Below are 11,426 nucleotides of genomic sequence, written 5' to 3' on the forward strand. Positions count from 1 at the left end.
TCATATTTAGTCTTATGGTGGCATTTTCGCTTTGTTTATAAATAGACAAAATCAATTTCGGGTGGTTAGCCGCTTTGCCCGACTTCGTTCGTTTGTTTCGTCGCTGATGCTCGGTTTTTCGACATGAGGTTATCACAAAAATAAGCGTGGTTAATGAATTGCGTGAAATCATGAAACAAACAATCGAAGGATTAATCACCTAAGTATTTAAATTATATTTCGCCATCTTTTAAGACATTAATTGGATTATTTTTATAAGAGTACACATTTTGTTGAACAAAGATTGTAAATAAAGATCCTAGCTTTGTTTTCTCGTCCACCTACTAAACCGCAACGAGAAAGACACTTCAACCCCGCTGCGCAACCCTAGTGCGCAATCGTAACGAAGATCTTCGTCGCGATCATGGTAATGCGCGCGCGCATACGCACAGTCGCTTGTTTGCTTGTTGCGGACGCTACCGTGCATGAAAATCGGGCCCCGTCTTGCCCCCCTTCAAGAACACCCTCCCAGCCAGCAGCCGGGTATGATTTTAACGGCTTCGGTGAGTTTGTCGGTCAACTGCGGTCGACCAAAAATAGCTCAGTCTAAACGATCGCTGCCACTCGAAAAGACATCTCCCGTGTGCTTTGTTCGCGTTTCTGTTCCTTCTGGTTAGTAGATTGGTTAGATTTTCCATTTTGCCGTTTTCATTTTCTGCCCAATTATTGTTCCCATTGTCGGTGTGTCGGTGTGTACCCTGTCGGGTAATGATGCAGTAGTTTAAATTTACATTCCGCATCATCCATTCGTTAGCAGTTTTTTTGTTTTTGATTGTGTACCAGAAAAACAGCACAATTTTCATCAACAGTATCGTAAATGAAAAACAACCGATCTGACCGTCTGATGGCGACGTAAGAACGAAAGAAAATTCCGCCAATTGGTTAATTAATCGTGACGATTGTTTCGCGTGATCGTGTACTTTGTGCTCGTGGGTTTGCCGTGAGGTTTCGAGTGTCAATCTTTCCATCTCCCTCTGTTTTTCACTCTTTTCCTTTTCTTTCTTTCTCTATCTCTCTTTCTTTTTTTATTTTCTCCCTACTTTTGGGTTGTGTTTGCTGTGCGCAGAGTTTAAGCTACGTAGTGAAATATGGGGGGCGTACAGTCGGCCAACGATGGCCGGGAAACTCAAACATCCGACAGGGAGTCTTCGCACATGTCCAATCACACGCCCCCGAGCGTGCCCGTTCCGGAAAGCGTGGCCGCACTGAAAACAGATGACGAATTACACCATGCCACAATCCCGCCGCAAGAACAAGATGACCCTGAGCCGGTCGGTGACGATGCACAATGCTCAGCGCACGATAGTGATGCTGCGGCCGAAAGTGACGATAGTATGACGGAAAAATGTCAAGCACGCAAGATGACCGTCGAGCTGGCTAATTTCCGACGTGACCTACAGCAGAAGCGACAGCTGCACCAGTCCAAGCTGGCGGCGGTAAAGGACGAGCTGGAGCATCTGCGCAACGCGCTGGCAGAGGAGAAGCGACGCAACCGGGCACTAATCAAGTACGTCCAGCAGCAAGAGCTGCAGCTGACAAAGCAAGCGAACGACGGAGAGGGCGCTGAAGAAACCCCAGCGTGTGGTGCCGTGAGACGCGAAGCGCTACAGATCGTAGCGAGCGGTGAGAACGCACCGCTGGAACCGGCCGAACGAGTGAACGCGGAAGCTGCGGAGGATGAACGACACGATCAGAGTTCATCGGCCGACGGACAAAGCGTCAAGCGGGCGGACGACGACGAGCGGTTAGCGTTGAAGCGAGAGCTGGCTGAGTCACAGCACGCGCTACAGTGCACCACTGGTGAGCTGCTCGAGCTGCGCCACGAGCTGGCTCAGTTGAGAACGCAGCTTCGCGCGCAACAGGACGAAGCCGAGGCGGAGAGCTCGCGACAGTGCGGCGCAGCACGGACACTGAAAGCGGAACTGGCCGAGACGCAGTTCCGGCTGCAGATATCCCAGGCGGAGGCACTGTCGCTACAGACCGATGTCGACCAGCTGCGCAATCAGGTGAAATCGCTCAAGGACGTGATCAAGGCGGGAAAGGAGATTATCGCTATTCGGGAGGATCAAGTTGAGCAGGTAAGGTGTAGCGTTTGGTGTTTATTAGTTGTTTAGTGACTCTTGCATCAAGTGAAATGTGTAAACATACTGAGTATTCGGAGAGATGTGTTCAAGTTCAACTAAAGCATAAACGTCATGTCCAACCAATCACCGCGTCATCATACAAAGCGAGCATACCACGCGGCAATAAACCAGTCGCTGCTAGTTCGCGCCAAACATTTATGCGGCAGGTGTGGAAGATGTGTTTTACTTGCCCAGTATGTAGACACTATGCTTCTGCATCGCGACGCCCAAACACACAGTGCCAAACACACGCCACATGGCAATGTGAAGGTCGCGCGTCTCTCTCTCCCGGCGCACCACTCTCGCCCTTTTCGTTCCCAACGGGTTGCTAATTATCCGGTCACTCGCTTGCGTCGCGGGATGGGGTTCAGGTGATCTTACACGCGCGCTCACGCTTGCCCAACACATGATCTATGGACGCATTGATCTTCGTGCGGGCTCTCGCGAGAGACGCCGGCTGACCTTTGCTGAGGCGGGGGATGGTTTTGTTGCCGTAAATGGGCATGAATGAACGTTACGCGCGCGCGTTCGAGCCACAATTTGCCGGAAGAATGAATGGACAAACGAGAAGCACGACAATATGTTGTTGGACAAGCTTCATAAAGCCACGCGGAAGGGCAGGTTTGGGTAGTCTAAAGTCGTTGGAGCAATGAAACAATGACTTTGGTTCGTTGTTGCTTGAAGTTTTTGATTTTGTGAGAATACATTATGATGCTATGCTTTAATTTATCATGTTTCTCGTTCTAAAATAATTTGTAAAATAACTACAAAGTTAGGTTCAGAGTTGTAGTCATGTACAGCGTCTTTTTCAATCGCATGATTCATGCTCATAATATATTGCAATTTGACTCAACAAACCATGATCAAGTGGTTCAATTTCACAATTATTACACTAGAATCATCTTGATTAACGGGAACTGTGTTACTCACAAACAATTCTCAATGACTCACAAACAATAACAAGAATATTTGCCCTCTCTCTCTCTCTCCCACGCTCAGCTGAAAGGAAAACTACGCCAGATAGAGGACACACTGCAGGAGCGCGAGCTGCAAATTATGTCCGACGATTTGCGTCGGGAGTATGATCGACAGCTGACAAACATTCGCAACCTAAGAGATCTGTACGAGGAGCGCGAACGTGTCTCGAGAATGGAGCGCGACAATTTGGTCCGCCAGTTGGACCTGAAGAAGAACGAACTAGCGACCGAGCAGGAAAAGTAAGTACGGCGGTCCCACGGAGACACCCACAGACACAATGTCTGTCTCGCCCGCGATGAGATGTGTGCCAAACGGAATGGAATGGATCGGAAAATATTACTACGCCATACGCCGTCGTGTGTGCGCGGGGCGAGATGTGGATATTTTTATTTCCTCGCACAAATATGCCATTCCGCTTTATTGCGCTTTTGTCTACAACCGGGGGCTGGGCGTTCGGCGACAGAGACAGTTTTCTTTTTTTTCTCTCTTTCTTGACACGAATGATTTGTGGTGCATCTTGCTTTCAACATTTGGTGCATTCGTTGTCTTTGCAGAAATAAAAACCTGGAAGCGTTGGTGGAAAGTTTGCAGACGGATCTGACCCGGCTACGGACGGAGCTGGAGCAGACGCAGGATAAGTTGGCCCAATCGCAGGCCGAATCGAAGCAGCTGCAGCTCGAGATGGGAGTTGTAAATCAGTTCATTTCAAAGTTCCTGCTCGGCATGAGCCGCAAACCTACCGCAAGCGACATCAACATCGACAAGCTGGCAGCCGTGCTGGAAGAAAACCGAGATCTGTTAATCGAGATGACTAAGGACGAGGCGGAAACCATCGATACGGGAGCGTTCCTGCCGCGGGCCCTTTACGACCTAATCACGGAAGTGGACGAAGCGAACGAACTGCCGCCCGGTAACGATGGAAGGGAAGAGGATGGGGCCGAGGCTAGTGGCGAGGATGAGTTCACTGATGTGCAGAAGGCATCGCCGGAACAGATTGCTGACAAGTTGCCAAAAGTCTGGCGGGTACTGATTGAGCTCGTGAACCATCAGGAACGAGCCCAGCCGGTCCCGTTTGTGGTAAGCGCACCTTTTCACACACATACACAAACATACACACACACACATGACATGCGAAGGATAACGATGAAGATGATGGCATGGATTTTGATACCATTTTCCAGGAAGGCGGCGAAAGCGAGGAATGTCTCAAGTCGGTACAGACGCGCAACGGACCGAAAACGGTCGTTAGTGTTAGCAAGACGTACATCAAACTTAAGGATTTAATATTGGAGAAGAAATCGCTCAAGAAGGAAACTAACCGACTGCGGACGTTAAATTCGCATCTCGAGCGAAGGCTCGATTCGCAGGAGAAGCGTCTGAGTGCTGTGAGTTTGGAGCTGACAAAAACATGGCATCTGGTGGGGAAAATGCAAGTAAGTTCTATGGAAATCTGTAGACTTTAACAAACGTTAGTTTAGCAACAAATCGTAAGCAAATATCTCAATATCACTCATGCTTCCTTGCCGTTTCAAATTAGCGCCAGCATCGTCAGCTACACACTCAGGAGCAAATTCTACGCTATCATCTGCAACAAAAGCGCCGACTGCTCAGCGAACTCAAGGAAGAGCTCGAGTACTGTCGTTTGAAGTGGTCGGCTGCGCGTGAGAAAAACATCGAATCCGAGGGCCAATGGAAGTCCCTTAAAGCCGACTTTGCCGCCCGTCGAAAGCAGGACTCGCTCAACAACTCAGGCGAAAGTGGCTACAGCGACGAGCAGCCGTCCGACGAGGAGGATACGCACGTGAATCGGAAGTCAAGTTTGGCTAATCAACAGTCACCCGGCTTCAGTGGAGGAGCGGCAGCGGGTTTGGAGTCGGACAAATGGAGCCAGATGGTTGGCCGATTGGATAAGTGTTTTGTTGGGAGCTCTCTGTCCAATATCTACCATCTCGCCGTGGCAAGCGTGTTGCGAAAGGTGCACAGCGAGTCGGACATGAAATCGCTCGAGAATGTCGAACGGGCGAACCAATTCTGCAATGAAAAGATCGAAGATTTACCCATCTTTCCGTTCGAGGAGGACGAGCCGGGCCGGGAGGAGCCGGAAGAGATTCCTGCGGTGGTGCTGCGAAAGAAGCGTCGGTCGGCCTCCAAAAGAACGAAAAGGCACAATGATGCGGGTCAGCCGGAATCGGCACAGGATATGTTTCTTCGTTTGATGAACCTTGCCGCGGGTGGCCAGGACGAGGTGGATGAGGACGAGGAGGACGACGATGCCGACGAGCAGGACTTTGAGCGTACCGGCACAGGGAATGACGATGCCGAGGGTGAGTACAGCGAGAACGAAAGCGCCAGTGAGCTGAGCGAGGAGGAGCTGGAATGTTTGGAGATGGCAGTAATGGACGAACGTGCCGAATCCTCGGTTACGCAGGAACGCCTCCAAGGCCCGGATGCCTCGTCACACTCTGACGCGGATCGGGAGCTGTCGAGTGAGGAACTATTCCAACGGAAACGGGAAGCACGTTTGCAAAGAATGGCCGAGCTCAATTCCAGGTTGGACCGCTACTCGTCACCAACACCTACGGCGTCCCCTTCGGAGGCTCCAGTCCAAACGGAGAGTGGGGAAACGGGCGAGACCTCCCAATCCAAGACGGACGAGCAGGTAGTGCTGAGTGAAGACGAACAGAAGTATCTGCAGCGACGGGCGGAACGATTGGAGCGGCTGGAACGGGAAGCGAAGGAGTTCCGCAGCAGGCTTTCGAAAACGGTCCACCGGGGTACCGAAATATCTGCCCAGATCGATGAGATCCACAATGGCTTCATGGCCCGACAAACGGACTCATCTCCCGTGCCGGGATGCTCGGGCGAGGCGCAATCGAGCAGGGTAGACCTGTCCTGCCTCACCGACAAGGAGCGTGAGTACACATCGGCCCGGGCCGAGCGACTTGAACGGCTTGAAAACGAAAGTCAGAAGCTACTGAAGCAAATGAATCAAACAATGCGTCGGGGCAGCAGTCTTACAACGAAACTGGACATGTTGCACACTCGGTACGGTTCCCCGGCGGCTAATGAACCGGAAGCCAATGTCGAAACCAGTGCCAGGCCCGGACAGCAAACGACAAATGGCGATGAACTTGGGCCGGAGGAAACTTCCAAGCCAGAACCTGCAGAGGAGATGGAAGAGACCGTTCCGCAGGAGCAGGAGGAACAAGATTATGCTGTCGGTGGACCTTACGTGCCCATGGGACCAATAGAGCTGGTGCTCGTGTCGGACGAGGAAGTAATGGACGAGGTCAGCAACCTGCTGGAAGAGGAAACGCAACACAGTTTGGAAGATTCCAACGAAAGCCCTGAGCAATCTTAGAAAGGGACTGCAAACGATCCCAAAGCAACCTACCTCGTACGAAAAGACAACCACAGCAGATTGCCAACTACTGCTGATAGTTTGTAGAAAGAGAGAACTTGTGGGTGATTTCTTTTGCTGACGAAGAGGCAAACAGAACGGTCTTTAATTGAGGTAACGGAGGCGTCGTAATCGAAAACAGGGTGAATCTACTGAAGTTATATCAAATATGTTTCATAAGCAAAGCTACTCTAAGTGTATTCTTTCCAATTTAATAAACCATATGTATTATTTCTACTGTAATTTATGGCAAACTTTACTTTTAAACATCCAGAAATATTTTATTTAACTTTTAGAGATAGGGCAAGTTCAATGGAATGTTAATAAGGATTGAATTGTAGAAAGAAATTGTACCAGTTATTGGACTAGGAATAGAAATGGCAAAAGATTAACAAATGAAGACTAAGATTAATCAGAATCAGGCACCACCGTTGCCCCTTTTGCGTATTGATTCATCTGGTTTCATGGCCGGAAAGAGCAACACTTCCTTAATACTGGTACAGTCGGTTAAAAACATGGCCAGTCTGTCGATACCCAACCCCCAGCCTCCTGTCGGCGGTAAACCATACTCCAGGGCAGTACAAAAGTTCTCATCTACCAGCTGGGCCTCGTCATTTCCGGCGGCCTTTTCTGCTGCCTGTTGCTTAAACCGTTGCCGCTGCACAGCCGGATCGTTCAGCTCGGTATAAGCGTTACAGATTTCTTTCCCCATTACAAACAGCTCGAATCGCTCCGTCAAACCGGAGCGAGTGCGGTGGTACTTTGCCAGTGGGCTCATAATTTGCGGATGATCACAAATGAATGTTGGATTGTGGCAATTGCCTTCCAAAAACTCACCCACTAATTTATCCAGCAATCGTGCAGTGGTCCTCGGTGGTTGGCAGTCTATGTTGCGCTCTTGGCAGAGTTCCTCTAAAAATTTAGCCGCTTCCGGTGTGTCCAATTGGCCTGCGGGGGGAAATTTTACGCTCAAAACTTCCTCCAGTGTATCAATCATAGATATACACTTGAACGGTGGAGTAAAATCAATCTCAACCTCATCACCTCCATGACCTTCAGGATGGTATTTGACTTTGAACGACCCGTGGACACTGTACACCAGGCTAGATAAAAGCTGCTCCGTGATTTCCATGAGATCGTTATAATCTGCATACGCCATGTAGAACTCGCACGTGGTAAACTCCGGATTGTGGGTCACATCCATGCCTTCATTGCGAAACTGGCGTCCTATTTCGTACACCCGATCAAGCCCACCCACGGTCAGCATCTTCAAGTACAGCTCGGGCGCAATGCGAAGAAACAGATCCATATTCAAATCGTTGTGATGCGTGACGAATGGTTTGGCGGTTGCTCCACCAGCGATCATATTCATCATTGGCGTTTCCACCTCCAGAAAGCCCGCACCGTCCAGAAATCGACGTATGAAGCTAATGATCCTAGCTCGAGTTACAAAGATAGACCGAACGTCGTTGTTCAACATAAGATCCAGGTACCGCTGTCGATACCGGGTCTCTTTATCCTTCAATCCGTAATGCAGATGGGGCAGCATGTATAGACACGGTGCCAGCAGCTGTATTTGCTTTGCCATTACCGACAACTCTCCCTTCTTCGTTTTACCCGGCGCTCCTGTCACACCGATAATGTCGCCACGTCGCAATCGTGAAGTTTCGTCGTAAAATTGCTCCTTGTTTGGATACACCGCTGCACTGGCCATGATTTGCAGCTTCTGCCCTTCTCCGCGAAGATCGAAAAATATCAGCTTGCCACCTGATTCACGGATTGCATGCACCCGTCCCGCCACACTGACGCTCACATCATCCAGCGTACCGGAGACCGGTATATCCTTATACTTGCCAATGAAATCACCAATCGAAATTGTCACGCAAAACTTGTGCGGATAAGGATGCGTTTCGGGACGTTTTTTTAGCTCACTCACGGCGACACTTCGCAGCTTGAAGTATTCGTTAGGAGAAATTCGTTCTTCCACAGATCCGGTAAAGGAAAACTTTTTATCAGCTCGTTTCGATTCCATCGTAGATTGTTGAGTCTTTGTTTCCTGCTTCCCCTGCTCCGCTTCATTGGCCGCACAACGATGCATTTGCCCACTGAAAGAAAACGAAGATGTTGCATCAGCCAATGGTGACAAGAAACTGTGACGCACCGCAAGAATTGAGTTCATCGAGTAGAATGATAAATACACTTCGAGATTGTTTTTCCACCCTCTGAGTGAAGAAAAACGGATCATTCTTGGCGATTGATGGTGAAGATATCGAGACGATAGGAACAGGTTGTTCGTTAGCATGCCTTACCGCCAACAGTGCAATCGGCTGTGTGCGAGTTGTTGAACGAACACCAAATCAAACTGCAAACAAAAAAGTTTGCAAACCAAAGAAATTCTTACTTTTTGTAGAAAAAATCGATGTCTTTTTCCACTTTTTCCATTGTAGGCGTTTTTATACCGATTTTCCTTCGAATTATTACCGCAAGCACGTTGCAAACGCGCAGTCCAACTTCACCACACAAACACCACTAGCGAAATGCCGCTACGAATGAAGTGACGTTTCGTTGACGTTTCACGTTTCAACCATATGCTTCAAACAAATTCAAATTTAAATTTATTGTCCGTTACAACATCTATTGCGAAAACCATACAGTTGGAAATTGTTTACAAAATAGACAACAAACAAACTTATATGAATCATGAAAATTCACAAATGCTCACATATTATTCAAGAACCGTTGCAGAACGCCATCTTCCAATATGTTTTCATAAAAGCCTCAAGTTCCCTTCGTTCATCGTTCACCACACCCAGGGGAGTGTTATCTTAATCATTCACTTGTTTGTTACCCCGGAAGCAAGGCATGGAGGCATCCAAAAGCTCCGATTTGCTAACATGTTGATTGCCAACGCATCAAACCGATGGTATCCCTTGTCGAAGCAAACGTTCCCTCAAATTTCAGGTTGGATGGATCGCTTCGACCTTCCGCTTCGCTTTTACAACACTCCAAGGGGCGGTGATATTCTGCCGCTCGATGGTTGAGTTAGCTGAGCATACAGTTTGATTTAGTTTCCAGCTGATCAGGCATCAGCAAGCGACTAAGTAAGCAAACAGTTAACTATAACCTTCCCCCCTAGGCTCCCGCCGGATAGGCCCGAACGGTTGGGAAAATTGATCGGTTTAATATTCATGAGCATAAATTAAGCGTTCCGTTAGTTTTTGGTTGGAACGTTGAACGATTTCACAGTGGTGTATCGTTTACAGCGGAAAATAATGAAACGCTCCTCGTCAGCACAATCTGCTCCCGCTGGGTGAAGGTTCCGCATGGGAGGAACACTTTGCTTAGACGAGGAGTTTGGCACGGTTCACTTCGGAAGCCGGTTAATTGTTGCTGAGGAAGGATAATATTTATGGACTTGTGAAGTTGTGCCTGTTTCTGTTTCATGAAATTATGTTTTGTAAAGTACGACTATTATCGGTGCAATTTATGATAGGACGTTAATTTCATGGATTTATGAAGAAATTAAACACGTTTATTGCGGCTCAATTTAAAGAGCGAATAGGATTGCTAAGCTATTTCATGAAACGTGCATAGAAATAATCGGGATTAGATTGAAACGAGCGACATACTTGCAAATCGTTGTCTCAATGATTGTCACGTCTTCGTCCCGGTGGGCGTACAAGATCGACTTGATTCTAATTCCTTCGAGCAAAATCAATTATTACGCTCTATCACCATGCTCGACGCCGCGAAACACTGATCCTGAAACACTGTTTCACATTAATTTAGAGCTTCCTTTGGGCGTCTTCTTTTCCCTGAGCCCTTGCAGCATTGATCGTGTTACGTTGCTCGAACGATGAATATTTTATTGATTCAATTTCGTTCGGTAAAACTCGCTTGTTCTGCTTGCATTCGCGAACATGGCTCATGGGCCTTGGGGGCGTTGTAGCAAGATGCTTCGACTTGTCAATTCTCGCTGGAGGAGGAAACATCCTTAGTGTGATCTCAAATCACTTATATTGGTGGATAGAGTGTTTGATATTATGTAGTGCAATGTAAGACAAGATATACTGCACCCATCGCATCATGGTAAAAGGATAAAGAACGAAATTGACTAGAATTGTTCTTTGGTAGTGTGAGTTACCTTGCGGCATCCATAAAATATCTTGCTTTAAAAGAGTATTGAAACATTTTGAACTTGCTGCATGCAAGTAAATTAAACATATAAAACCATCGATATACGCCTTAGTCTCAAAGACTTACAAAGTAAAATGTAGAGAAGACTTAATCCCACCACATATTGTTTGCAAATGGATTAGCAAAACCTTTCAAGCCTGATTTATCATCGAAAAGAACTTCGCTGTTTCAACATTCATTCCTCATTCGAACCGTTGGATTTTCCAAAGTGGATCGTGTGAGAATGCGATGGAAGTTCATCAGGGAAAGTTGTAAAAGAAGCCGCAGCGAGTGGTTGGGATCGTAATTTCCATTAAACGCATGGATCGAGCAGTACTTTTCCAACCTGTTTCTACCGGCAAGAGTGAAACGTACCAGCTACAATGGAAAACCGCCATGAGGATACGGACATTGGCACAGTAAAGCACAGCGTGTCTGGGATCGAAGGAACGGATGCAGAATTTATGTCAACCAACTTTTGCTATCTCTTTGGGCCATTGGAACGCCACGGTTTACGATGTGCAATGGTGGACTCTGTGGTACGGTTGGTCAATAATCGTAGAACTCAGCAGCAATGCGAATGACTGTGAAAAAAGAAAACCACCATGCTGTAACAGATTGATCCTATTTCGCAACCAAACCAGCCCACCGCTGGCTGACCGGAAGACAATCGAACTGGAACAACAAACACACCGAACGCCCACGGAATG

General features: G+C 47.9%; 2 protein-coding genes across 4 annotated transcripts; one reads left to right on the forward strand and one right to left on the reverse strand.

Annotated features, from left to right (window-relative positions):
• The first annotated feature begins 556 nt into the window (after positions 1-556).
• LOC120901658 (myosin-11) lies at positions 557-6,783 on the forward strand. The gene is made up of 6 exons (XM_040309780.1): positions 557-651; positions 1,106-2,117; positions 3,162-3,379; positions 3,695-4,217; positions 4,322-4,573; positions 4,678-6,783. Exons 2-6 carry the CDS (start codon positions 1,128-1,130, stop codon positions 6,499-6,501), a joined length of 3,807 nt encoding a protein of 1,268 aa, XP_040165714.1. The 5' UTR covers positions 557-651; positions 1,106-1,127; the 3' UTR covers positions 6,502-6,783.
• A 4-nt stretch (positions 6,784-6,787) lies between these two features.
• LOC120901659 (lysine--tRNA ligase-like) lies at positions 6,788-9,072 on the reverse strand. 3 transcript variants are annotated; one of them, XM_040309781.1, is made up of 3 exons: positions 9,000-9,072; positions 8,739-8,902; positions 6,788-8,645 (listed from the first exon to the last, which is right to left on the reverse strand). In XM_040309781.1, exons 2-3 carry the CDS (start codon positions 8,840-8,842, stop codon positions 6,959-6,961), a joined length of 1,791 nt encoding a protein of 596 aa, XP_040165715.1. In that variant the 5' UTR covers positions 8,843-8,902; positions 9,000-9,072; the 3' UTR covers positions 6,788-6,958. The 3 variants fall into 3 exon arrangements, with proteins under 3 accessions (XP_040165715.1, XP_040165716.1, XP_040165717.1); XM_040309783.1 differs by having other exon boundaries at positions 6,789-8,645; positions 8,850-8,902; positions 9,000-9,062; XM_040309782.1 differs by lacking the exon at positions 8,739-8,902 and having other exon boundaries at positions 8,942-9,059.
• Positions 9,073-11,426: the final 2,354 nt, after the last annotated feature.

This window comes from Anopheles arabiensis, chromosome 3 (assembly GCF_016920715.1).
Source record: "Anopheles arabiensis isolate DONGOLA chromosome 3, AaraD3, whole genome shotgun sequence".
Lineage (NCBI taxonomy): Eukaryota > Metazoa > Arthropoda > Insecta > Diptera > Culicidae > Anopheles > Anopheles arabiensis.

Coding starts and splice junctions, on each gene's coding strand:
- LOC120901658 (XM_040309780.1), top strand. CDS start 1,128: ATGGGGGGCGTACAGTCGGCCAACGATGGCCGGGAAACTCAAACATCC. Junction 3,380..3,694: donor CTAGCGACCGAGCAGGAAAA/GTAAGTACGGCG, acceptor TTGTCTTTGCAG/AAATAAAAACCTGGAAGCGT. Junction 4,574..4,677: donor ATCTGGTGGGGAAAATGCAA/GTAAGTTCTATG, acceptor GTTTCAAATTAG/CGCCAGCATCGTCAGCTACA.
- LOC120901659 (XM_040309781.1), bottom strand. CDS start 8,842: ATGCTAACGAACAACCTGTTCCTATCGTCTCGATATCTTCACCATCAA. Junction 8,646..8,738: donor TGGAAAAACAATCTCGAAGT/GTATTTATCATT, acceptor GTTTTCTTTCAG/TGGGCAAATGCATCGTTGTG.